The 25,000-nt window shown below is 39.3% G+C and overlaps 3 protein-coding genes and 1 long non-coding RNA gene across 6 annotated transcripts; 3 read left to right on the forward strand and 1 right to left on the reverse strand.

The window, feature by feature from the left end:
* Window positions 1-30: 30 nt before the first annotated feature.
* LOC129409988 (uncharacterized) lies at window positions 31-11,487 on the forward strand. The gene is made up of 2 exons (XR_008632667.1): window positions 31-707; window positions 10,985-11,487. It is a non-coding gene; the product is annotated as an uncharacterized LOC129409988 (long non-coding RNA).
* A 1,533-nt stretch (window positions 11,488-13,020) lies between these two features.
* On the reverse strand, window positions 13,021-15,251 carry trim13 (tripartite motif containing 13). 3 transcript variants are annotated; one of them, XM_020936307.2, is made up of 2 exons: window positions 15,028-15,251; window positions 13,021-14,413 (listed from the first exon to the last, which is right to left on the reverse strand). In XM_020936307.2, the coding sequence occupies exons 1-2, from the start codon at window positions 15,130-15,132 to the stop codon at window positions 13,217-13,219; spliced, it is 1,302 nt and encodes a 433-aa protein (XP_020791966.2). In that variant the 5' UTR covers window positions 15,133-15,251; the 3' UTR covers window positions 13,021-13,216. The 3 variants fall into 3 exon arrangements, with proteins under 3 accessions (XP_020791966.2, XP_020791967.1, XP_055012843.1); XM_020936308.2 differs by lacking the exon at window positions 15,028-15,251 and adding an exon at window positions 14,488-15,009; XM_055156868.1 differs by lacking the exon at window positions 15,028-15,251 and adding an exon at window positions 14,861-14,999.
* A 554-nt stretch (window positions 15,252-15,805) lies between these two features.
* On the forward strand, window positions 15,806-18,299 carry spryd7b (SPRY domain containing 7b). The gene is made up of 5 exons (XM_020936318.2): window positions 15,806-15,971; window positions 16,461-16,577; window positions 16,678-16,844; window positions 17,201-17,303; window positions 17,479-18,299. Exons 1-5 carry the CDS (start codon window positions 15,866-15,868, stop codon window positions 17,574-17,576), a joined length of 591 nt encoding a protein of 196 aa, XP_020791977.1. The 5' UTR covers window positions 15,806-15,865; the 3' UTR covers window positions 17,577-18,299.
* Window positions 18,300-18,466: 167 nt separating this feature from the next.
* On the forward strand, window positions 18,467-24,997 carry kpna3 (karyopherin alpha 3 (importin alpha 4); the record flags this gene model as incomplete). Its single annotated transcript, XM_055156870.1, has 16 exons — window positions 18,467-18,623; window positions 20,238-20,282; window positions 20,804-20,899; window positions 21,135-21,164; window positions 22,068-22,120; window positions 22,212-22,307; window positions 22,568-22,653; window positions 22,833-22,919; window positions 22,995-23,164; window positions 23,267-23,311; window positions 23,402-23,533; window positions 23,608-23,736; window positions 23,864-23,968; window positions 24,132-24,203; window positions 24,359-24,521; window positions 24,965-24,997. Coding segments are annotated over exons 1-16 (1,411 nt in total), but the record flags the coding sequence as incomplete, so codon positions are not given.
* Window positions 24,998-25,000: the final 3 nt, after the last annotated feature.

Below are 25,000 nucleotides of genomic sequence, written 5' to 3' on the forward strand. Positions count from 1 at the left end.
ACATCTGCGAGAGACACGAGAGTCACCTGTCAAGAAAAGGGATCCGTCTGAACTCTACGGAAAAGCGCGTCTTTGTACTCCAAGTGAAGACGACGATGTAGAAGCCAGTGTGAGGCGTTACCACTCAAAGCTTGGTGATACTGGTGTAATAATCAAGTTTTAATGAGAAAGGGGCGATTCGTTTTTCATACGTCTTGTTGTCAACACTTGTGAAACTACAAAAACCCACTTGGACTATGCAAATGCGCCGTACGCACGCACGGAGCGCACGGACCTCATCAGCTTGGATAGTGCAGCTTCCCTCTTGACCGGGATGTAGCCACGTGAGCTGGGCTGACTTTATCGCGGATTTGGATGAGGTGTTTTCAGCCCGTTAATGGACAGCCGTGTGAACTATACGTGGTGGCTTTACGCTGCGCTCTGGTGTGTTTTTCTCCTCTCTCCACCGCTCCGCCTCCCCCCTTCGCAACATTGACGCAACCAAAAAAAAAAAAAAAAAAAAAAAAAAAAAAAAACACTGGAACAAAAGAAACAACTTCCTTGAAGCTTTGCTGAAACTGCACTTACTCGGAAGAGAATGGATGGAAGCTTGTTGTCAACTTGCCCTGGATGGAATTTGTCGAAGAGGTGAGGTTGTCACCAACGGACCGGCTACTCCTAGCGACACATCCATACACAGCGAAAGATGCACTGGAAAACACTAGTCTGTAAGTGGCATTTAAGTCAGTGGAGTCTTTGTAACTTTGGCCGTATGATCTCGTCACTAGTTTGTCGTGTAGTAATTCTGAAAAAAGTAATTCATTTGGGTGATGGATGTAAAGTCGCTTTGCTGGCGCTCGTGCTGTCGAACTCAAGAGCGAGAAAATTTGTTTAAGGCCGAGTGTTTTCATTGTGGGCTGATGCCGTCGATGTATAGATGTTGTCTTTGTATATGACAACTTTGTGTGTTGGCGTTTATGAGTTAGACTGCCTGTCATTCTGAAACTCTTTTGTGAATTCGAAAGTCAATTAATGTGGATGTGCGGGTAAAGCAAAACATCAGTGTCGAGCGTTGACAACTCGCCCGGTTTATTATTGTTATTCATGCGGCAGCACGGACCAGTCGCCGGTCGAGAGAACGTCCCACTGCGCGAGGAACAAGCCTCGACACGACACCACGATCGTTTTATCTCAATAATATGTGGTTAGTGGAGGGCGTTGTGTTCAACTTTTCTTTTAGGTGTCAGCCACAGTTTTGGGCGGACTATCACTCTTGCTTTGTCGTGTCGGTGTTTTCACTGCACGAACAAAGGGTTGGATGGAGTACTCGGCTCGACCCACAGAGTCGGTGGCGAGGAGGGCTGTTTACAATAATAACACGGGCGGGGCGACGTCAGGCGAGCGACAGCAGCTCCAGCCAATCCGAGGGCAGCACAGCGATCAGCAACACGCTATATTTGGAAAGTGGTTACATCACCGAGATACAACAGTGCAGTATGGAGGGAGGGACTTCCGTAGGAATTGTCATTTTGTAGTCCAGAAGCAGGACAAAAAAGAGATCTGAGTTTTGTTTGTGAAACTTGAAGTCAGTTCTTTCACTTTAAATTGTGGCTCATTCAGGCTAAATGAGCACCTGGGCTTATTATGTTGTTATTAGCTTATATGAGTCTATAGAACTAGCCATGAATTGTTGTTATTTGGCTACACAAGAGTCATGAAAAACATGACAAATAAGTGCAAAGTAGTTGCCTCTGTGAATTCACATAGTCACAGGCTGATATAGCCTAAATATTGCTGAATAGACCTATGGTAAATATGAAGTTTGATCTTGAGCCATTAAGCCTTTATCTTAGACAGTTTAGACTGTTGTGGGGCCATTATTGTAAATACTTAGGGTACCAAATGCTCTTTGTCAAGCGGTTGTAAGAGTAGTTCCAAAAAAAGAGAAAATCTGTGGTAATAAAAAGAATGATATATATAGCCTAATGCTTGCCTTGATTTTTGAATGTATTTCCTTAATCAATAATCTATTTTCCTGTTTTACTTTTCCAAACAAACGATTATGATGGAGTCACCCATACATTTTAAAAGTTTTGTTTTATTTAAAAATATAAATCCATTCTTTTGGAATATTAAAATATGACTTGTTTACGTATGTTTGCATATGTGCTTCTGTGGGGCACAGAGGGCCTGACATGACCACTTTGTGCTAAAAAGAGGTCAGAGGTTGCTGTAGTATTTTCAGGGTGACCTGCTAGTGACTATTAGCCATTGATAAATGTGATGTCCCACAAGTGTGCGGGTTGCACTCTTTAAAGGGGGAGGTGTTATAACACGCCCCACGCTAACCTCCCTGCCAACCCCACCTCAACTTGTTCATACACACATGCAAACACACACTCTGTCCCGCTGACAGGAGCACAAGGGGGCAGCTGCTACAGATGTCTCTGAGAGAGGGGGAGGGGTGGCCAGGAGACATCAATGGATAGGCTTTCTCTCCAAAGTTCTCACTGGGCCTCATTGTATTCTTTAAAAACCACAGCCAAGGAGTGGGCCATGTTAATAAAGTGTGCATATTCTACTATACTTTTGTGTAACACATCTTGTTGCTATAGGCCTACACATTGATTGCTATTGCTTGCAGAAACAGAAGTTAAGTGAACTTTGAGGAATGGTGATAAAAATAAATGAGTTGATGTTTATGTGGCACAGGTATTAATTATTTGATTATTTATTATTTCGCCATTAACTCTGTGTGTAGCTGTCATTGTGATCACTTGCTGATCCAATTGAATGTTGGTGAGATCTAGTGTCGATTTTCCATCTTTTAAGGTTCTGTGGTCCCATGTCTGACACTGGTGTGAAGCTTCGAGTCACATGAAAAAGAAGAAAGACGAAAAATCCGTAAAAACTCCCTGAATGAGAAGCAGCTGAGTGTAACAGCCAACCATGTTCACACGCCATCTAACATGAAATCAAATTATACTGGACCAAAAGTACCCCACCATGACAACTTTGCAACCAGACTAGCTCGCTAGTCGTGGCCATGCATCATGACAGGGCTGCTCTTGTTCAGGCTATCCACTACACAAGGGAGAGCCCCACACTGTCTCAAACCTCCTCATAAAGACATGCATTATAACGTGATTTCATTTGGCCCTGCAAAACAACCAAGTGTGGATAGCAGTGCAGCCTGAGTAGCATGGTTCATTTGTGTAGTGACATGTGACTTGTGTTTTCGTGAGTCATAAGGATCTCCTGCCTAATGGAAGGCAGTGTGTGCTCATGTGATGGTGACACAATGCACGATGAACTCTATAGCATTCACAGGGCTGCGCTTGACTACTGTTTGGCACCACTTTACTAGTCTCACATGGATCTTTATATGTTGTCATGAAGAAAATACATCACTTTTTCATTGAACAGAGTTTGCATTCTATCTAGATTATATAACTTGCTGGATTTATTGATATCTCTTTGCCATCCCCGTCTTCTCAATGGTCACTGTGGCGTTTTTGCTGGCTCATCCCTGCCTCTCCACATGGCTGTTTAACAGCACAGAGCTCCTCCTTACTGGCTTCCTGTCCAAACCAGTTTATCTGTAAACAAGTGTGTTTTTTCCCTGTCCGCCCCATTGTGCACATTACTGCAGAATGTATACACAATGAGGAGCCTCGCTTTAGGCCTACGCCACTAAAGTATCGCATGCAATATTGGATTATGTTTTATATTACCCTATAGTTTGCATTCATCCTAGAATTTGAACATGTCATAATTTCAGATGGAGGTGTCTATATAAGAGAGATTCTCTGTTTGTGAAATATCCAAAATTATCATCCACAGCTGATGAACCTCATTATTTGTGAGACTGGTTCCATATTTATCATAATAATTATGGCTTAAAGTACTTTCAGCTGATGAGAATCACATCTTTGGATTTGACTAATGTTACCACTCTTTTATTTTTGTTTATCTATACTGTGAGAGAAGACATTGAACTTTATGCCAGTTTTGTTTAATGTGGATTGGTCCAATAATTATACATAGCCTATTAACCATAAAGAAGATCAACAGTTCTGCAATCAGATAATTAAAAGATCAATTCTACCATATAATTCTGACCTGTTTTCCATCTTAGTGTTGTGGTGTCACATGAACCCAGCCCGGTGAACTCTACCACTTTATTGTGCAGATATATTAGGATGAAATCATTGCCCTGGTTTATTTTGCTCAATGCAATGTGAAGCAATAAATTCACATTTAATATGAAGCAATAATTTAGCCTTTTACGTCACGGTGAATGAATTTGTTACGTGTAGTGATTCGTTTCAACTATTATGCCTGTGTGGGTGTGTATTTATCACAGTATGGGGAAAGAAATCTCAAAGTGCTATAGACCTAATAAGTGAAAAGTAGGATTAGATTAAAGTTATTATTGTGACATTATTATTATTAATTAGTTATTGTGGTTAAGGTCAGGTGAATGTTCAATGTCTTCAAGAAGTATGGAAATCCAACATATGTGTTAAGGCCTATTTGGGAAGAAGTTTTTCTGAGTTCTGGATGCAAAGCCTCAGGTCCCTCAGCTGTTTTCACAATATTTTCCAACATTTCAACCATTTAATACACTTTTGCTGCTTGTGTGCAGACAGATGTACAATTTTACATTGTATCAGCAGCAGCAGACCAAACAACTAGTTATAACTCTTGTTAGTTTGTAACTCATTTCTGCCGACAGGCGTTTAGTGTAGCTTACTGCTCTTGCACTTGTATCAATCCCTCATTGATAGGCTACAATTGGCAGAACTTGCTTGCTGGGATTAATGTGAATGTGAACGTAAACGAGAAAACTGACATGGAAACCCGCTGAGCACGTAAAGAGTTAAGTTTCCTCTTGGTTTGCTCTGCGTGGGCTCCGAGATCATTCGAGAGTGCATTTTCAACATCCAATGAGCGGCGCGGACTTCACTTTGCATCCAGCCAATGAGCGCAATGGGAGGCTCTAACGAATTTGAATGAGGAGTGTATCTTTTCGGCGCCATTTTCGAGTGAACAGCGATTGCCTGAGCAGCTGCGGTGAGAGGATGCTGCGATCAGGCTGCCACTGAGGCGGAGGAACAAGCCGAGCGCTCAAAATTTTACTGCGCCTTTTGGAGGGGGCTGCTCTTTTTCCAACACAGCACAGGTAATATTGAGCAAGTTCAATCGGACCAGACAGTATGGATGTATTGAACGCTGGGATATCCGAATTAACACAAACACACAGTGGCGGGGGAGCCATTTGACCAGCTTTGCCAGTACTTTTGCTGCGTTAGCCTGTTAGCTTAGCCTGCTAGCGCTCAGGACTGGATTTCTGAGTTTGCTGCGCTGTAAAAAAACTGCACAATCAGCGTTCCGTTTTGCCAAGGTAAGACGGACATATGCGAGAGAATAAAATAACAATTTGCTGAAAACTAGAGGGGTGTCTTAGTTAGAGACCGTTAGTGAAAGTTTGAAGGTGACGGATATTTTTTGCATTTATGGCAGAGTTTTTGAGCGGGAGGTGCAAAAGGCGAGCAGCGGAGAGGTACAGTGGGCAGTGTCAACAAATCCAGCACGGAGCGCTTACAGGCTTAAGAGGGAAAAGTGCAATGAAAAAAAGGCGGTGAGCATCGTCTCGTTTACATTCTGCAAGTTTGTGCTGTCTTTTTGCGCTGTCTGTCACTGATTTTCGGACACGGGCTTGTTTAGTGGGCAGGGCAGTGTGTGAGGCGTTCAGACAGTAGGTCACTAATCATTTTCTATTTTACTGTGGAGATTTTTAGGCTGTCTGGTGACTCTTCATAGGTATTTTTTATACAGCTGTCGTAACTCTTATTGCCTGTATTTATTTAAAATAATAATATGGCTCTGTGCCAACTGTCTAAAGTTGATGGTTATAAAGTTGTAATGACGCATTAACAGTTGTAGACACGTGGCTGTAACCGTATTGAATGAGACCACTGAAAAAAGAGATCTAGTTATTTGTTTGGTTGAGTTTGTCTTTAGGTGTTGTGACTTTTAAGACAAGAAGCACACATTCCTGATGAAGTGGGGTATTTTAGCCTGTCCAAGGCTGGCCTCGTAGCTTATAGAGCAGAGGGAAAGAGAGGCTCTGCATAATGGTGCGTCTAACCCTTCTCCTTGCACTTCCCTAGATCGTTTTGTGTTACATAATCTGACACTATTACATTTTTATCATATATAGGTTATATACATTTATTACACGTTTCTTATTCTTTCTTAGTGTGTAATCTGACTGAATCTGTCTGATAATGTGATAAAGTATCATTGGTCAGGTTTATTGTAAGTCCATCATGACCTGGTCATTAGTTTTTCTTATTAGCAGAGTTGTTGCATGTATGTTCATGATCAATTATCCTTGACCTATTTACCAGTGACTTAACACTACAGAAGTATACACATGTAAAGAAATAATTCACATTTATTATAGTAAAATGTTTCAGTTAAATATCCAAAAAGAGATCAAATATTTATACATCATTGGAGTTTCTAGTCAAAATTTGTGAAGGGTGTAAATCAAATATATATATTTTTTAAAGGCACAAGAAAAAAAATAATATTAAAATGACATATTTGACACATTAAAAAACATTGTTAGTAGTTCTTGTGCTTTTGTAAAATGTGCACCCAAACGTTTTTTTTTATTTTAATTTTAATTTTTTATTTTTTTTTTGTTCTCTCTCATTCTAATCAGCAGTATATGTAAAAGAGAACACCTGACCATCTGTCTTTAAATCTGACATTTTCCAGATTACACAGTTAAATGCTTTGTGTTTTAGGTGCAGTGTAAAATGTGCCCCAGCTGGGAGTGATTATATTAATATTTTCCTTTGTCAGGTATTCAAAAATAGGTGGTTCTTTCAAAACCAAGTACATTTGTGTCAGACAGTGACATCTTGTAATCAGAGTCGCCATGGCACCTGCAGTGAACTATTTTAATTTGAAACCTCTTATCTTTACCTGTACATAAAACGTCACATACAGTAACATAATTACCTTTTGTAATGGCACACGTTGTGTACTAATCAAATGTGTGAAGCACAAATGTACATGTAGAAAAACGTGTCTGGTCACCGTAGTGTTCATAACTGTAGTATCAGATGCTACAGGTCCACATGTGTGCTGGCCTGGTCTCTCTCTGGGCCAGTGTACTGCTTCAGACCGTTAGCTTGACATTCTGTGACTCATCATTCTGTCTCTTGGACCCCTCCAGCGAAATGGGCTCCCACCCCCATTTCCTGGTGAAACGGAGGCTCTTCTTGTACATGTGCTGTAGCCAGACTGCACAGAACCCCCACTCCTCTTCCTCTTTTCTGCAGCACTCAGCACAAACTTCAGAGTATTCAAATTTGCTTTGACGGGCACAGGTTTTCATGGGTCGTCTTGGTCATTTTCCAGCAATTAGTCTTGGTTGAAGTTTTGTGGGTCAGAGCATTCAATGGAAGCTGTATGGTTTTTGTAACAGCCTGTTTCTCATACACACCATGTTGAAAAAGTTAAACTTAAAGCAAGACTTTAAAAAAAATTTTTTAGGAATTGCTTAAATAATAAAGTGTTTGATGATTGTTGTTGCATATTTTTTAGGTGAATTTTTCAGTTGCAGCAGGTCAGAGCATGCATGCCTCAGGTGTGCATACATGGTGCATAGGTTTAAGAGTGATTTTGTATGAAAGACAGTTATCACTGTACAAATGTGAATACATGTTGAACAATACACATGGACATGTTTGTTTATAAATATATGGTGTCTGTTTGTTTGGGGGCTTCGCAATCTGTACGTGTGAACAGCTGATTTCTCTGATGTACAGATGTGTGTATTTTGTGCCCTTGTCAAGTCTTAGTATGTTTTATAATTATTTTCATCATAAGTAAGGTCCTTGGAGTGTGCTTATTTTCATTATACATGTCTATAATTTTTAAAAATATTTTTAGAATAAAATGGTTTCAGCTGATAGTGTTAACATGATGGTTGTGGTGACTTTTGGAGGTGTGTGACAGGACGTCCTGAGCATTTAGTTCACACTTTGTCCTTTTCTCGTGGGATGTCTGGATAAAGAATAATTATTTAGAATTTTCATTATCACACTACAAATAGAACAGAGCATTATACAGTCTGAAGCATCACTGCAGTATATAACCTTGTGTAAACATCTCAGTTTCAAAAAGTAATATGTACTGACTCAATTATTAGCAAGTATTTATTTGAAAATCATCTTTACATTTCATCATAAATTTTTAATAGTTATTATTACAGACTGTTGTACTTGTATCAATATATAAATGATAATTTTATATATAATTAAAAAAAAATCTTATTTTATATGAATATATTCAATCAGTGTGATCATGGCTGCCAAACTTGCATGTGAAACAAGTCGAGAGCTCTCATTCCCACTTGGAGTGATGGTGTTGTTTTTGTAAATCCCACATCTTCTGTAGACGAGGGACAGAGACCCTCCACAGCCTGAGTGTGGGTGTGCCACAGCAGCTCTGCTTCTTCTTCCTCTTTTTCCCTGTGTCAGAGGAGCACCGGGAGCCGCACGGCCACAGTCCATCTTAACCCTTCACACTCAACATTTGTTTGGAACAAAGTAGTTTGAGCCGCAAAGACATTCTTGTAATATCCACTGGTATATTACTCTTACTGTCCTTGTGTAATAATGTCAACATGAAGTGGAAGTAGTACTTGGTTTTCTCCCTGTTTTTTCTGTATTAGACCCCGAGGGAAAGCTTGAAACAAATAAATTAACAGCTACAATTAAACTAGTACATGTAACACTTAATATCAGAATTTTAAGTTTTAAAATTTATTTTGTATTGTATTTTTCTGCAATGTTATGGTTGTCTCAAAGGCCACACTGTCTTTTTACACTACTGGATACAATTTATTATTTTCTTTAAAATCTGCTAAAACAAATTAAATTGAGCTTTGAAGAAGCCCTGACAACTTGAAGAGTTTATTATTGGAGAAAAAAAATAATTTGTATTTTTTGCAGAAGATTATGAAGTGACTTTTGTATTTTTCTCAATATCTAAGTTGAAAACCTCCAGATGCATGTTTTTGCATGTGATTCATGCATCCACCTCTGATCAGTGTAACAAACTAGCTTCAGCCTTAGTCTGAGGCTGTGACTGGCACAGTGTCCCGTCCTTGTGCTTCATGTTGAGGGGCACTTGACCTTCGACCCAGGGGTCAGGTGACTCTTGCGGACTAATGGAGCTGGAGCACATGTCAGAAGAAGGGGTTAAAGGCTGCACAGGGAAGGTGACATGTCTGGACATGCTGCCCTAAAGGAGACACAAAATGGGATAGGTTAGACAGACACACTGATGTGAAACGCGAATGGATAGCAATGTTCATAGACATGTTACCTTATTAGCACTGTCTCACACTGCCAATGTTACAAAAGATGGACTTCCCAAGTTTTTTATTTGTTAAAACTGTAAGGCTCCAATTCACTGTTGTCATATTCTTAAATAAGCTTCACAATGTTGTGTTTTTGTTATGATTTTATGATTTAAGTTATTTGTTACAAATGTTTAATTCATAAATAATGATTAGTAAATTGTGGTGTCCTGTTCCTGATCGTTTGAATGGTTTAAGTGAGTCAAAGCAATGGGGAGGTCCTGTAAAGTAGCAGGTGTAAAATGTAAATGATTTGAGTGTGCTGGTGGATTTTGCAGAAGCTGCTGTTGGTCCCTCTCAGGTGTGTTGTTGTGCCTGTGCAGCCAGAGCCTGTTTTTATTACATACAGCTCAACTTTACATCACATACACAAGTTACCCACTTTTTACACACTTTTACACTTTACATTTATGTATATGTACTATTAACTTTTGTTTTATTTTTTATGTGTTGTTTGCAACATAGCATTAATTGTCATTGTACCAAAAATGTCTCAGAATTCTTATATGATTAGTTTGCTCATAACACGTTTTATGTGGTTGTGACTGTTGTGAAAATGACTCTAAAGATGTCCATTTCTGACCAAGGTCATAATGTGGGTCCATTGAGACCTCTAGTGGCTGCACAGTTGTGGAAGAGTTTGCAGGCTACAAATCTGGTTTCATTGTTGGATCTGGCCATAACAACAATGCATTGTGAATTTTTGGTCAAGTCTATGTGATTAACATAATAACTATAATTTTTGTTCTCATTATAATATGAGAATTGCTTGTAAATAATGCTCACACACTTTCATACAATAATTCTGTTTTGTACATTTTAAATACTGTTATCAAAATGCGGTAGTGAGTGATTGTGTTTGAATTAGAAACTGTTTTAACTTGAGGGATGTTTTTTTTTTATATAATTTTTTTTTTTTTTTTTTTTTTTCAGGAAGAAAGTGTACTTATTTGCCTTTGCACTCCTTACTTGTAAGTAACGATACTTAGTGTCAGTGTCTTTATGGTTCCTTTTCCTCCTGTGTAATCTAATTATTAGTGATAAATTTTGTATTTGACTAGGCCTATAATGATCATTTCATACTTTAGGGTTATTGTGTCACTATTGGTGCCATCATCAGTGCAGTGTTTTCTATAGCAATATTTTGCACTTCGTTTTTGTGGCATGCCCATATTTGACATTATAACAACTATGTTCTGTTTGTTGTACATTGTTATTTAAATTTTTCTATTCTATTCTAGTCTATTCTTTGGAAATTCTAGAATATATGCATTATATTAAATTCAGACTTTGTGTCGAGTTATTCACTACGTAAGTAGATTTTGGTTTGGCGTGAGGTTGTAAGCAACTATGAGCTTCTGGAAAAGCTCCTTTTGTGCATTTTTTATCCCTACTTTTTACATGTGCTTTTGGTACCATTTTTACACCACATTGTTTCACTGATTATTTGGACAACAGTGGATTTAAAAAAAAAAATGTTACAGAACATTTACCTAATAAATATTTCAAACATTACTACCAGTTGATAATGTTTTCAATTTTGCTTTTTATTTTCAGATGGAGAACCTGTATGAGGGAAGATGGAGGTCGTCCGGGGCACACATCTGATCAGAGTCTACACCATTGTGTCCTGTGATGCTGTAGCAGCACGGAATGGTTTGTGGGATACACTGAGATGCAGGCCATGCCATGCTGCAGCAGCAGAGCAGGAGCTCCCCTCTTTGCACACGTCACATGTCTAACACCTGTTTGTGCTGAAGAAGCTGGCGGCCTTACTGTAGCAGCACGTAAATATTGGAGTAACATTGAGGTCAGCCTCCAGTATTCCCCGTGCTGCTGGAGAACAGCTGACCCCTGCCCACTGTCCGGCCCATCTACTGAATGAGTCTGTTAATGTCACATTAAATAAAATGTTTTGAATCTGGACTGAGTTGGAAAATTAACTTTTGATGTATTCACCTATGGAATTATTTGAAAATATTTTAATCATTGACATGTTCAAGTACTAATGTGCTTTCAAAATTCTTGTCATGTTTTAATAATAAAAACTACCAAAGTGACCACAGATCTTTTTTTTTTGGTTTGTTTTTGGTGGGATGGGGACATTTGACTTCTAAGGGAAACATAAAATACACATGTACTACTATGTATTTACTTTATTAAATCCACACAAAAAGATTTACTGTAAATGTGTTATCTTTTAGCTTTGGCCGTACTGATTTTGATGCTCACTTGAGCTCTTTGGTTTACAGGGGCGTTGCTGTACACTCCTCCGTCCTCGGCCTTTCGGCCTTTTCGAAATCCAAAATCTATGCGGATACATAGAAAGGAATTTACAGCATTTCTGTTAGCTTGTTTTTCTGCTGGAATTAATGTTTAATTGTCCAAAATTTGCACTTTTTCTTTTCGTCGAAGTTTTGCATTCAGTAAGTCGAACATTAATCTTTCCTAGTTATTTTTCCACCAAAGGACCGCCTTTATTTAGGATAACGTATGGTCAATCAGGTTGCTTTAACAAAAGCCACACATCTTAAATATACTTTGTCTTTGCTTTGCTCATGGAATTGACTCTTTACGCAATCCTGATCCTGGATACAGGCACAGGCCTTATCCCCCCATTAGGAATTAGGCTACAGATGCGCCACAGCATCTAAGCATTATGCATTTGCTTTTTGTAAATAAAAAAAAAAATCTATATAATTGCTTAGTCGTCTTGTACTCCCTGCTACGTATTTTCACAAAAAAAAAAAAAAAAAAAAGCTCATGGCGCTTGAATTGCACATTTCACCTAAAACTAGCTATCGCCTATATCCATGGTGTGTGCGCATTAAAAAAAAAAAAGGCCTATATATGGTTTTATTTCAAGCAGAGATCTAGTCATTGCGCAACATTAATCATATTTCTGATTAATTTTGATCTCATGGGAATATTACGTCAATTCCTTTTGTGCAACGAGTAAACTGGCCTTCCTTAAGTGGACTAGGCCTAATGGAGCTCGAAGTAGGTAGTCCTGAGTTTGCGCATCTTGTTATAAAACTTGCAGTAGTCTTAATGCGGTGTTTCTTAAACCTTTAAACAAATTTTTTTCGGCTGTTTCAACTGTAACTATTTATGTAGAGGCACTTGACATTATTTTCACAACAGACAGCCATATATGTGTGATGTGACGCAGAACCTGAGATGACTTGGTGAAATGTTCAAATTTCTCTGGTACTGAATGAAAGCTTAAGTGAGTAGCCAAAACTGTTAATATCTGAATGAAGTGTGAATTTTACGCCTTCTAGGAAGACTATCCCAGGAGATATATGGCAATAACTTAAAATGCCCAAATGCGCCTTTCTGAGACTTATGTGTTTATCCTAAATTTCAATAGCCTAAATGAAAATGTATATATATACAGACCACCCTCCATGTTTATCATGATTAATTTCTTTCCTAGCTTTATCTTCACTTGTTGTATGGCGAGGCAAGCGCTTGTTATGCAACTCGCAAGTGTACAGCATGCCAGCATCACTATGCCACCCCGCGCACCCTGAAAGGCCAGTGCGCAACAAGCGAGTCTTATATAGGCAGAAAACATAGAAATCACGCAATTTTGTTCTACTGCTTGTCAAATTTATTTAATTATTCTTTTTGGTGATATAAAAATGCCATATCAAAAGAAAGAGAATCTATAAAACCTATGGAACTAAATATGAGCAAGAAACTGCATTTAACGAACTTGTACTACAAGAGCATTTTAAAAAGCTGATGATTTCCACAATAACTTAAGTCTATGTTCATGCGTGTCTAATAGTAAAAGCTGAAGAATTTTACTGTGGAGTCCATTATGTTTATGAGGTATTGCTGGCCTACACTTAGTAAACTTGTGGATGATGAGACCAGGTCGCACAGAAACACGGCGCTCTGAGAGAAGTGGGATGTGACAGCACTGAGCAGCGGTTCAAAGCGGAGCTGTGCAGATGCTGCGAGGGTGTGCGTGGACAGAAGTAGGACCACTGCCAATGACAGCCGCAGAAATAAAGCCATCAACCTGGGAGCTGTTACCCGCGTGCAGCCAGACCTATAGGAGACTTTCTCGTGAGGCACGCTTATTTTGTCCACCTCTTTGAGCCTTAGTGAATCCCACTTTTTCACATCGAAATTACGCACGAGTGGTCCAATGTCCATATCGTTACAGCTGGGAAGTGGGGTTTCCCTAAGGACCCTGAATTTAGCACGAAATTCCTGCATCTGCTGTAGGAAGCACAGGGGGTCCGTGATGCTCTTGAAAGATTCTGCCATGCTCAGAGCACGCTCCTGCTCCTCCAGAGCCGCACTCAGCCTCGTGATGTCCGGATCATACGCTTGCATCACCACCAACTTCAGTGTCTCCAAGTCAGAAAGGATCTCGTTCTTTTTACATTCGATGGTGCTAATCAGTTTGTCAAAGTAATCGGTCACTTTCTCTGCGTCTCTGCTCACGGATTGGAGTGCCTTCTTCTTCCCTGCCTGCAGAGTCTCCAGACAGGACAGGATGTCTGCGCTCTGCCAGCTCTCCACCCCGCGCTGCAGCTCCTCAAACGATTCCTTCTCGCGCTTAAACGCGTCTTCCAAAGAACTGAACCTGTGCCCCCTGTGCTCGTCGGTCGTTGCACAAAAGCCACAGATGAGTTTTAGGTCCGTAGCACAGAAAATGTTAAGTGGTTGTCCACAGTGCTGTTTACAAACTGACATTTTAGGGAAGAGTCTGATCTTGCTGTACTTGTCCACGATTCCGCGCAAAGAGTAGTTAATTTGGAGGCTGTTTGCACCGTTGTGGGGTGTTTCTTTGCGACAGGTAGGACATTTCAAAGGTGTCCTGAATGCAAGACCTCGGTTTCCCTCCAACAACCCCTCCAGGCATTTCTTGCAAAAGCTGTGAGAACACAGGAGCACCCGTGGGTCTTCAAACAGACAGCAGCAGATCGGGCACGTAAGTTCCTCCTCCAACTGCTCCATTGCGCCCTGCAAACATACCACCAACGCGTCAAATATCCACTTCATAACATTATCAGTTAAACTTCAATATCAAAACCCACCCCCGAAGCTTACTGCCACGTAAAGGCAGCAAATGGTTTTATACTCAAAAGAGAAACATCTCAAAGGATACAAATAATTAACTCGTTTCCAGTGATTCAAGTCTCCCAGTCCTGGGAATGCAACTGAACCGTCTCACTGTGCCCACGTAAGGGGGTGAGCGCCAAAATGTTGGCATTGCTGCCACGGTCATCCACGTTGTAAGCTTCAGCGACAAACATCTTTTCTCTCCCTGTGTCCAGCAGTTCTTGGTTCAAACTCAAAGGTGCGTCGTAAACCAGAGAGCCAATAATCGCTGTTGTTTCTAATACTGTACACTCCAAAGCAGCATATTTCTGCTCTGCATAGAAAAATACTTAATGGTGCTAAACTGACTGAGTGGAGACTCGGATTCCCATCGTCCGATGAAGAAACTGGGTTCGTTAAGGATAGCCAGAGCTCACTTTTGCCGTCTTGCAGCTAGAAGGCACCGACGGAGCGTTATGTCAGATTTTGCAAACCCATAGAAACATGCAAAGTACTGGACCAAAAGAATCACTCACCAGCTGCTGAGACGCGCTGTGCAACGCAATAATGGCGCTTGTTGCTGTGCAGACTTCATCCTTTTCCGGGTACAGAGTTAACCCTTTGACTCTCTCTAAAGGCATTTGAAAGCAGCATATCTTTTAATATCTTAACACTTCTAAAGACAGCCTGTGGTAAGCACGTGTACGTTTGTGTTTTGGTGGTATTTGGTGTGGAGCGTGTGAAGATATGTTGTTTTTACGTTTTGTCTTTTGCTGTACATTGACTGATGATCCCTACCAGTGAGATGGGGGAGGGGCTGTTGCTATGCAAAACATTACAGCGTGAAAAACTGTCAACTATAGGCTTTGAACCGGGTTTGGCATCACTGAGTGTCTGCTACACTATTAAGTAACTATTACTTGGTAAGATACTTTATTTTTAATTATACAGACCCTATGCAACACACACTCCAAATATTACTTAATTCATCACATCACATGTCCTCCGAACCTGCATCACGCTCACACATGATGGACAGGAAATTAGTATTTATTATTCTTATTATTTATTAAAGAAATTATGATACTTCCCATGGCTGTTCCTCTCTCCAGAATAAACTTGAGTCATCAGTTGTTATCTAACACTGATGTCCAATAGTTACCAAGTCACGTGTAAAATTTTGACCTTGATTTTCTTCCCTTGTTTCCATGCCATCAGGAGCACTGCCTGTCTTAGCCGCTGTGATTGGATATAGTGAGGCAGCAGCAGCTTAGGCGCGCTAGGTTAATCCACAAGGTGTCACTGTAGTAGTATCGAGTCAAAGTGCTGCTGTCTTTTGGTTCACAGAGCGAGCGCATTTGCGTGTGATCCGTGATGGCTGCGATGTTTACGTGCTGTCTGGGCTGTTGCGGCGATGCTGGTTCGGGGCATATTCCCCTAAAAGAAATGCCCACGGTTCAGTTAGACACTCATCACATGGGTAAGATACTTATATATTTGGCCCTTGACTGGTTCTTGTCATGGACATCGACTATTTGCTACTTCCGCTGTTAGCATTTGCTAGTGGCTGTCGAGCTAATTCTGTTACTCAACAGAATGACTGAATAAATTTGATCGGGAAACTAATCTCATATGACTTCATTTGCATTGTACGTTTGTATGTATTATAAGGTGTGAATATAATGTTTGTGCCATTGCTAACACAAAGCACTAGGTTAAGAATCACTCCATTCTTTCACGGTGTGTACACAAGTGTAATTAGCTCTGCTGAATTGATTCACAGTGTGAATGATCATATATGGTTGCACGGTTTGGGGTAAGAAGTGCAGATTATAAACTAAACAACCCCAAACATTTGAGAGAAGACTGAAGTATTACTTTTTAAACTATTACAAGAATACCATGTTTATCAACTAGATAATTATCAGAGAGTTAATGTCCTTACTATATTAAACATTTGTTTTAACAGGCACAGATGTGGTTATTGTCAAAAGTGGTCGGAGGATATGTGGCACTGGAGGGTGTTTGGCCAATGCCCCTTTGCACCAAAATAAGAGTTACTTCGAGTTCAAGATTCAATCCACAGGTAATGGCCAAGTGCCACTCTGAACTTTTTACATGATGTTTAAAATAGAGGAATAAGAAATAAGATGTAATTGTAATGCTATACTTTTCAATATGTTCAGGTGTGTGGGGAATTGGTGTGGCTACTCAAAAGGTAAATCTTAACCAAGTGCCTTTAGGCAGAGACATTAACAGCTTAGTCTTGAGGCATGACGGCTCTGTATACCACAATAACGAAGAGAAAAACAGACTGCCTGCAAACAGTATTCCACAAGAGGGTGACATTGTGGTAAGTTAAATTCTTGTTCAACTAAATAAACCAAAATACTTGCGAACCTTTGTGTGTCACATCAAATTGCCCTTTTGTACTGTCCATGCTTAACTTAATTGGAAGTTATTTTAAACAGATGAAATTTCAGTTCAACTCTTACAAGCCAGGACTGCTGCAATTGCACATAATATACCTTCAAGTTCTACACTATCTGTGTTAGAAAATATAATACAAAGCGGTGGCATTGATTAGAATAATACCCCTTGATATATTATGAGAATTATCATATTTTATTGTCTTATTGTAAGGCTCTAATGCAGATTGCAGACTTTGTCAATCAAATCCACAAAGCTCAGTTTTGTTTCTGTCCATAGGGAGTCACATATGACCATGTGGAATTGAATTTATATCTGAATGGAAAGAACATGCAGTGCCCTTCTTCAGGCATCCGAGGCACTGTATATCCTGTCGTTTATGGTAAGGTTTTCAGTAATTTTAAACATCTACAGTGTGTGTGTCTCACTAATGGATATTAACCTTTTAAACTCGATAGAGGGCAGTATTTCCTTTCCTTTGCTGCATACTTGCTTAGTAAATGTATAAATGCCCTAACTTCTATTCTGTTTTCATGTATTTATTTTTTTAATTACAGTGGATGACAGTGCCATCTTGGATTGCCAGTTTAGTGACTTCTATCATACACCACCACAAGGATTTGAGAAGATCCTATTTGAACAACAGATTTTCTGAAAACTCTACTATAACGCTTTAAATGTTTTGTCCATATCATAAAGAAACCTCGATGAACGTTTGATATTGATGGTCAAATCAAAACATTGATCAAATCTTATGTGACTCCAGTGGCTTCTCTTACCCCATGTTGTATCTTTAAATTGCTGCTTTTCTGGGTGTCTTCTTCATAAAGAACATCCTCACACTACTCACTTGGACACCAAATTCAAATGACAGTGATTCTTTTAAACCTATTACCAGATGTTTTTCATTGGCCTGCTGGGAAAGTTGTGCACTTTTATTTATAATTAGTTGCAGTTTGTTAATTCATGTAAAATTTCAGGAAAGCCTAATTGCAGTGGTAACAAAAATTGTCTGAACAGAAGCCATGTGTTTTTTTCATGACAAAATTGCATCGTTACATATTTATGTCATGTTTATTTATTTATATCTGTTGGATAAAATTTTATTGCTGTGATTTCCTGCTTACATTATACAAATTATTGCAGACAAATACTGTATACTTTGCCTTATTAAGTGACAATATGTAATCTTTATTTCAGAGAAAAATGTGTTGATTACATGTAACATTTTTTAACAATTAATCTTCTGAATGGCATAACATTCTCTAATGTATCATATTTTAACAACTGTTTCAAATGTGTGTTTTTCATTGCACTAATGTCAGTATACAAGCAAAACCAAATATTGCTGGGTTAAATAAAGCATTCGCACATTGTCTATTCTTGTTTAATGCTGCTCTGATGTCAAGTTGTTTTTAAAGTTAAGAAAAAGAAAGAAAGAAAAGCAGTGTGATCTCGCTTTGACGCTGTGCTGCTGTAAAGAAGGGCATCCCGTGCGGAGGTGAGCCCGCCCCTCGCTCCGCTCCTCCCCACCGCCGCCGCCTCCTCCTGTGGAGCAGCGCAGGAGCCGTGCCTCGTCTTTCACGGAGAGGAGATCCCCAAAGCCGGAGGAAGCGCTAAACCTCATACAGCTATGGCAGAAAACAACGGCTTAGAAAACCACCGCATCAAGAGCTTTAAAAACAAGGGACGAGATGTTGAGGTATGTTTAAGAGTAAATACAGGTGTCATTAACATGGGACGACATTAATGTGTACAAAACTGCACACTTTAGGCCTCGTTGTTTAGCCTGGCCCGGCTACCACAGCTAGCTAGCTAGCAATAGTTCGCCATCCTTGATTTAAGCTAGCTTGTAATCAGTACATATTTTCAGCACTAGATAGTATTTTGTTTGATTATCGCTTGAAAATCGAGGTCAAAAGTTGGTTTAAATTACGTATACCAAGATGTTGGTGCAGTCGCACTTATCTTTGCCTATATGCAAGATGAAATGGCTCAGTCACTACTATTTAGCCTTCCCATGCCTAGCATGCTAGGATTCAGGTTATGCACCAGGTTTAGCGAGGCAGGGCCTGACCCGGCAACAGTATCTTTACGTTTACTGCTTTTATGACTCATCTCTGATAGTAATAGTTAAGCATCAACTTTTTGAATATTAACCTGTCGCTACATTATTGGATCGCGCCAATAAATTTGTTTTATTTGCTCCAAACTTGTCTTGCCCCTCCTTAACTGTTAGCATTGTCAGCTATAGGTTGACATTTAACCGTATTGTTAGTTCTAGGGCCTTAATTTATAAAGGATATGCCCCACCAAAGGTATATGTTTAAATTAAAACTAAAATATATACATTTAAATGTCTGGTATCGTAATATGTAAATGAAAATACAACTATGTGCTGTGTGAGTTTTAAGCATTTTTAGTGCTCAGAGCGGCCTGCCAAAAATGTCACCCTAAATTCTATTTCAGATCAATATTGATGGATTGTTTCTTTCTCTGATGAGATATTCATGGCGACAATCTGTGAGCACAAACCGAACCTGATGTTGTTTTGAAACTTGGTGTCAGTGTAAAAGCACATGGCTACTATGGCAAGCAGATTTTGCCAAGTGCATTCTTGATGCTATTTCAGGCATCTTGTATGTCTGACCTGGATCCTCTTTAGAGCCACTGCCTGAGTTTTTATAAATGGATGACTCAGACCACAGCAGAACAAAATGCCAGTTTGGATTTTACTTATGTAGGTCAGTCATAACAGATTGCCTTTGATTTGAGACATCATTAGGGGCAGCTTTGAATCGCAAAGCAGCAGAGGCTCACATGAAGCTGATCATAATCTCCTTTTGTTTTCTGCATATCATTTGGGGTTGCCTGTAGCTCAGCTGGTTTTGCCATAGTGTATATATGACAACTTGGCTTAGTATTAGAGTTGCCATGTTTATTGCTAGTGATAAAATGTGCAAATAAACACGGTTTGAATGGTACAGGTCCAGCTGCTTCTAGTTGGTAATGTTTTGCAGTGGTCTTAGTATGACCAGTGGCCGTTATTATGTAAGGAGCTATTTAGGAAGGCAATTTGAGGCTCTTTGAATTTTCACTGGTAAGTCTCAATATCCAGTTGTACTTGCCCAACTAATTATGTTTCTTGTTGTTTTTAAAAATTATATTTGTTTCAAGATATGCAAATAAATAAAAGATTACATATTTATGTACATAGTCCAAGTTAAAACTGTAAACACAGTGCAAATGTATTAATTTTAAATTAACTGGCCACTGAGAATTTTACTGATTCCTTGTTTTTTATATTTTGTTTCAGACAATGCGAAGACATCGAAATGAAGTGACTGTAGAGCTGCGAAAGGTGAGAGCTCTGCAAAACTACATTTTTTAGTCTGCTCAATTGCTTACACAATGTGATATACACCAGTTATGCCAATCAACAAATTTGTAATTTCAATTGTGCATGAACTAGTAAAAACAGTTGTGATCATACATGGAGCTGTCGTTCAGGTCATAGCAAGTCAATGCAGTGAATTGCTGAGGTGTCTAAAGTCTAGCACATTCCCGTTATCCAAATGAGAGCAGCTCTGCACTACATGATTAGTCACTAGTGACGCACAGCAGCATGAAGCACTGGAATGTAGGGCAAGGGAATCTCCTCCTACCACTGACTCACAACTTCACTGAGCGATGGGATGATGGGATGTGCTGCAGTCTAAAATACAAAGAGGCTCAAGTTTAAAGTAATAGTTTGTTTTATGAGCGAGCATTGGTGCAAAATATGCAACTTTATATAAACAAGACTTTTTTTTTTTTTTAAGTAGTAACCACTTGTGTTCATCAAAGCAATAACTTTCATTAACTTGCATTTGTGATTGTTAGATCAAACGAGATGAACATCTACTGAAAAAAAGAAATGTTCCAGCTGAGGAAAGTTTGGAAGACTCGGATGTGGACTCAGACTTCAAAGGGTTAGGGGTAAGTGTCTTAACGGGGGCAACAGTACCAGTGTTGGCTATAGGAGTAGACCAAAATTAAAATGATGTACTCATACATTCAACTCAGAACTATGTTTGAGCTCACATGGAATTTATTTGAGTCATTTTTAGATTTACTGTAGATTTTCTTCAACATGTCACAACAGGACCTATCACTTCAAAAAAAAGTGAATCAATACTACAGATAATGACTGAATATTTGTGTTTTTTTGCAGCAAAATCTAACACTTGAGGCCATCTTACAGGTAAGACTTCATATTTTTGTGTGTATTTTTCATGATATATGAGCTTGTGACATTTGTTAGGTGTTTTTCCCAAGCAAAGTGTCTCACATTTCAGTGATTATCTGACGTGGCAAACCCTGCACCGCTGCATATATTTTTACAACCTGCTCTAGCACACATCCACAACCGCTATAAACCATGACGTTATACTGTGATGTAAATGTTTACACGTTCTAGCTTTAATCTGTAACCTGGCATCAGCTTGCAAGATCTGTGACTGAAAGAGGAAAGGGTTGCTACAATAGGCAAAACAACATTGTCTTAATACTCTTTCTCATTCCTATACCACATGGAGAGGTGCACTGCCATAACAAAAAATTATGCACAGATAATGTTCCCTGACTTGAAAATTTATATTTGCCTTTGTAAGCCCTTCACAAACTGCATCACTCGGGTGCTCTCCTTGGCTCGCTGTTCATTTGCAGTATACACATCAGTAAAGTTTGTGGTGGAGAATGGGGGATGATGTTGGCATGGCTTCTTCACACATTTGAATATATAAGCGCTGAGATTGTCGTGATCTGGCCATGATCTAATGTGCAACATAAATAAGGAAAAGTGAAACAAAAGCGTGTGGTTTAGCATACAGATCGTAACATGCTGCATGCTTCATTGTCAGCTGTTTATGGACCCACTCAAAAGTCCATGTGGCTGCGTACACATAATATGCGCTCTGCATCTGAGCAGGCCGAGGTCCATCTGAACATTCATATTTCTATTCATATATTCAATGAATTTGATTGTACACATGGTAAGCACAGATGCTTGGATTCCAGTAATAAATGGTGACCTGCCCCTGCGGACCCTTATTGTCTTTCTTATGGAACTTTTTTGTTTGACTCTTGATTGTCATTGTTGCTACAGAATGCCAAAAGTGCCAATCCAGTCATCCAACTCAGTGCTGTGCAGGCAGCCAGGTAAGTCTGTAATTGTAACAAAATAGCTTGTACTTGTACTGCCCAAGATCCAAACATGCTTTACTCTTTTTTTTTTTTTTTTTAATTATAGGAAGCTGCTCTCAAGTGACAGAAATCCCCCCATTGATGACTTGATAAAGTCTGGTATCTTGCCTATTTTAGTGAAATGCCTGGAAGACGATGACAAGTAAGTCATTATTTTTAGTGGTATTACATTCAGAGTTGAACTATTTTTTGCATTACTCTTAGGGAGTTTCTGGATCTGAGCCAGTATTGATGTGATGTAGAAACAGTTTGTCCTCAATGTGTCAGATGTTGTTTTAAAGATGCACTATGTAACTTTTGTGGTGGAGGGCCCACCACCTGCTCATCTCCTTGAAGATGCATACTTCTTTATCTTGAACTACTTATTCTTCAAATTTGTATGTGCTTTTTTTTTTCCCCCAGTCCATCTCTTCAGTTTGAGGCAGCTTGGGCCCTGACTAACATTGCTTCTGGGACATCGTCGCAGACTCAAGATGTGGTTAAAGCTAGTAAGTATTAATCATAAAGAAATGCACCATAATTCTTGTATTTCTATATTGTATTGTATGTGGTGATTTTTGTCCAGTCCAGAACCTGCACAGGTGTAACACAAGGGCCTTTTAGTATGAATGAGCAATGAATTTATCCTATTTGTACCTGTGCCTAAATGTGACTGCTTCATTTTCAGATGCGGTTCCACCCTTCCTGCGATTACTCCACTCTCCTCATCAGAACGTATGTGAACAGGCTGTTTGGGCTTTAGGAAACATAATCGGTAATGTTTAAGTCATATGCATTAAATCACTGTTTTTAGGAGTAGTGTTCCTGACTTGAGCTTTACCATCTGCAGGTGATGGTCCCAAATGCAGGGACTATGTCATTTCTCTGGGGGTTGTCAAGCCTTTGCTTGAATTCATCAATCCATCAATCCCAATTACTTTTCTCCGAAACGTTACTTGGGTTATTGTTAATCTGTGCCGAAACAAGGACCCACCACCACCCATGGAAACAGTTCAGCAGGTGAGAGAAAATCAGTTGGTTGTGGATTTTATGTTGTCTTTGATTTGATTTTTTTATTTTTATATTTTTTTTAATATCTTAAATCTTCTACTCTCTCTCCAGATTTTGCCTGCTCTTTGTGAGCTGATATACCATACAGATATTAATGTAAGTATCAAGTTAGGAGTGGATGGGTGACTTACTAGAATGGACCTTATACAATTTACTTAACATTTTATGAATAAATCTTTGTTTTAGATCTTAGTTGACACAGTGTGGGCTCTTTCCTATCTGACGGATGGTGGCAATGAGCAGATCCAGATGGTCATAGATTCGGGTGTTGTTCAATTTCTTGTGCCTCTTCTCAGTAACAAAGAGGTCAAAGTTCAGGTAATTGTGCAAAACGATGTGTAATAATGTAACTCTGTTCATGCTGGCATTGTTAACTTACTTGTTTGTTGCAGACTGCAGCTTTGAGGGCAGTTGGAAACATTGTCACCGGCACAGACGAGCAGACACAGGTTGTGCTCAACTACGATGTCCTCTCACACTTCCCTAAACTGCTCACACACCCAAAAGAAAAAATTAATAAGGTAAAGCTGTTGTATAATTAAGACATGCTTTGAAAAATGCTGTTTGGTTTTAATTATCATGCAGTGTAGAATGAAAATATCTAAACGGAGTATTAGGAGATTTCTAAATCATATTTGTGTTTTGTAGGAGGCAGTCTGGTTCCTCTCCAACATTACAGCCGGTAATCAGCAGCAGGTTCAAGCTGTTATTGATGCTGGCCTAATTCCCATGATTATTGAGCAACTGGCCAAGGTTTGTGCATAATCGTGTCTACTAAACTGTCTGTAGTTCCATGTATGTACTTGCAAGTTGTTTTTATTAGATACATTTCAGCTGGTGTACATATAAAGTAAAAATATCTTGGAATTGTTTTTGGTATTGGAAATATTTGTAGTAACAGCTTGTATCTCAACAGGGAGACTTTGGCACCCAAAAAGAGGCAGCATGGGCCATCAGCAACCTTACAATCAGTGGCCGGAAAGAGCAGGTGAGACTATTTATTACACACTATTCCTTTATGCTTTATTTAGCTGCTTTTGTTATTAACTTTTTTTATAAAGGAATGCAAATGTCCCTATGCTTATAACCATGTACCTGTGTTGTAAATAAGTATGAATGTGGTGCATGTGTGGGTTCGTGTAGGTGGAGTATTTGGTGGATCAGGATGTCATCCCTCCCTTTTGCAACCTGCTGTCAGTGAAAGACTCCCAGGTGGTGCAGGTCGTACTGGACGGCCTCAAGAATATCCTCATTATGGCTGGAGACGCAGCCAGCACCATCGCCGAGATCATTGAGGAATGTGGAGGTGAGTATATTTCTATTTTCCCGTTTTCTTTTTTTCCTTTTTTTTTTGTTGTAAAATGTCCTATATTAGGGGGCCATGTTTTAATCTGGTGTTTCTGTTTTGTTTTATTCACACTTGTTTGAGTAACTGTTACATCTGCCTACATCTCCAAGCTCAAAATGCTCTGTTCCATCTTGTGATGTCATGAAGCAGTATTTTTCAAGTTAACAGCTACCCTTTACCTTTTGGTTTAGTAGAGATGGGCAAATCCAGGTCTGAAATCACAGTGGAGCACTTCCTGTGTTGTACCACATGGCAGCTCAATGTGGAATAGTGTGCTTTCAATTTGAGGAAATAACTAAATATGAACACTTGTGTGTTAAACATGTGTGAATGAAACAAAACAATTTAGGATATGTTCTTGGTGAGGAGACATCATTATAACTGTAATTCTTGCTTTTCAGGACTGGGAAAAATAGAAAATCTGCAACAACATGAGA

The sequence above is a fragment of the Boleophthalmus pectinirostris genome, unplaced genomic scaffold, assembly GCF_026225935.1.
Source record: "Boleophthalmus pectinirostris isolate CB_2022bp ecotype Guang Dong unplaced genomic scaffold, ASM2622593v1 HiC_scaffold_204, whole genome shotgun sequence".
In the NCBI taxonomy this organism is placed as follows: domain Eukaryota; kingdom Metazoa; phylum Chordata; class Actinopteri; order Gobiiformes; family Gobiidae; genus Boleophthalmus; species Boleophthalmus pectinirostris.

Coding starts and splice junctions, on each gene's coding strand:
- trim13 (XM_020936307.2), bottom strand. CDS start 15,132: ATGCCTTTAGAGAGAGTCAAAGGGTTAACTCTGTACCCGGAAAAGGAT. Junction 14,414..15,027: donor ACAGCGCGTCTCAGCAGCTG/GTGAGTGATTCT, acceptor GTATGTTTGCAG/GGCGCAATGGAGCAGTTGGA.
- spryd7b (XM_020936318.2), top strand. CDS start 15,866: ATGGCTGCGATGTTTACGTGCTGTCTGGGCTGTTGCGGCGATGCTGGT. Junction 15,972..16,460: donor GTTAGACACTCATCACATGG/GTAAGATACTTA, acceptor TTGTTTTAACAG/GCACAGATGTGGTTATTGTC. Junction 17,304..17,478: donor TGTATATCCTGTCGTTTATG/GTAAGGTTTTCA, acceptor TTTTAATTACAG/TGGATGACAGTGCCATCTTG.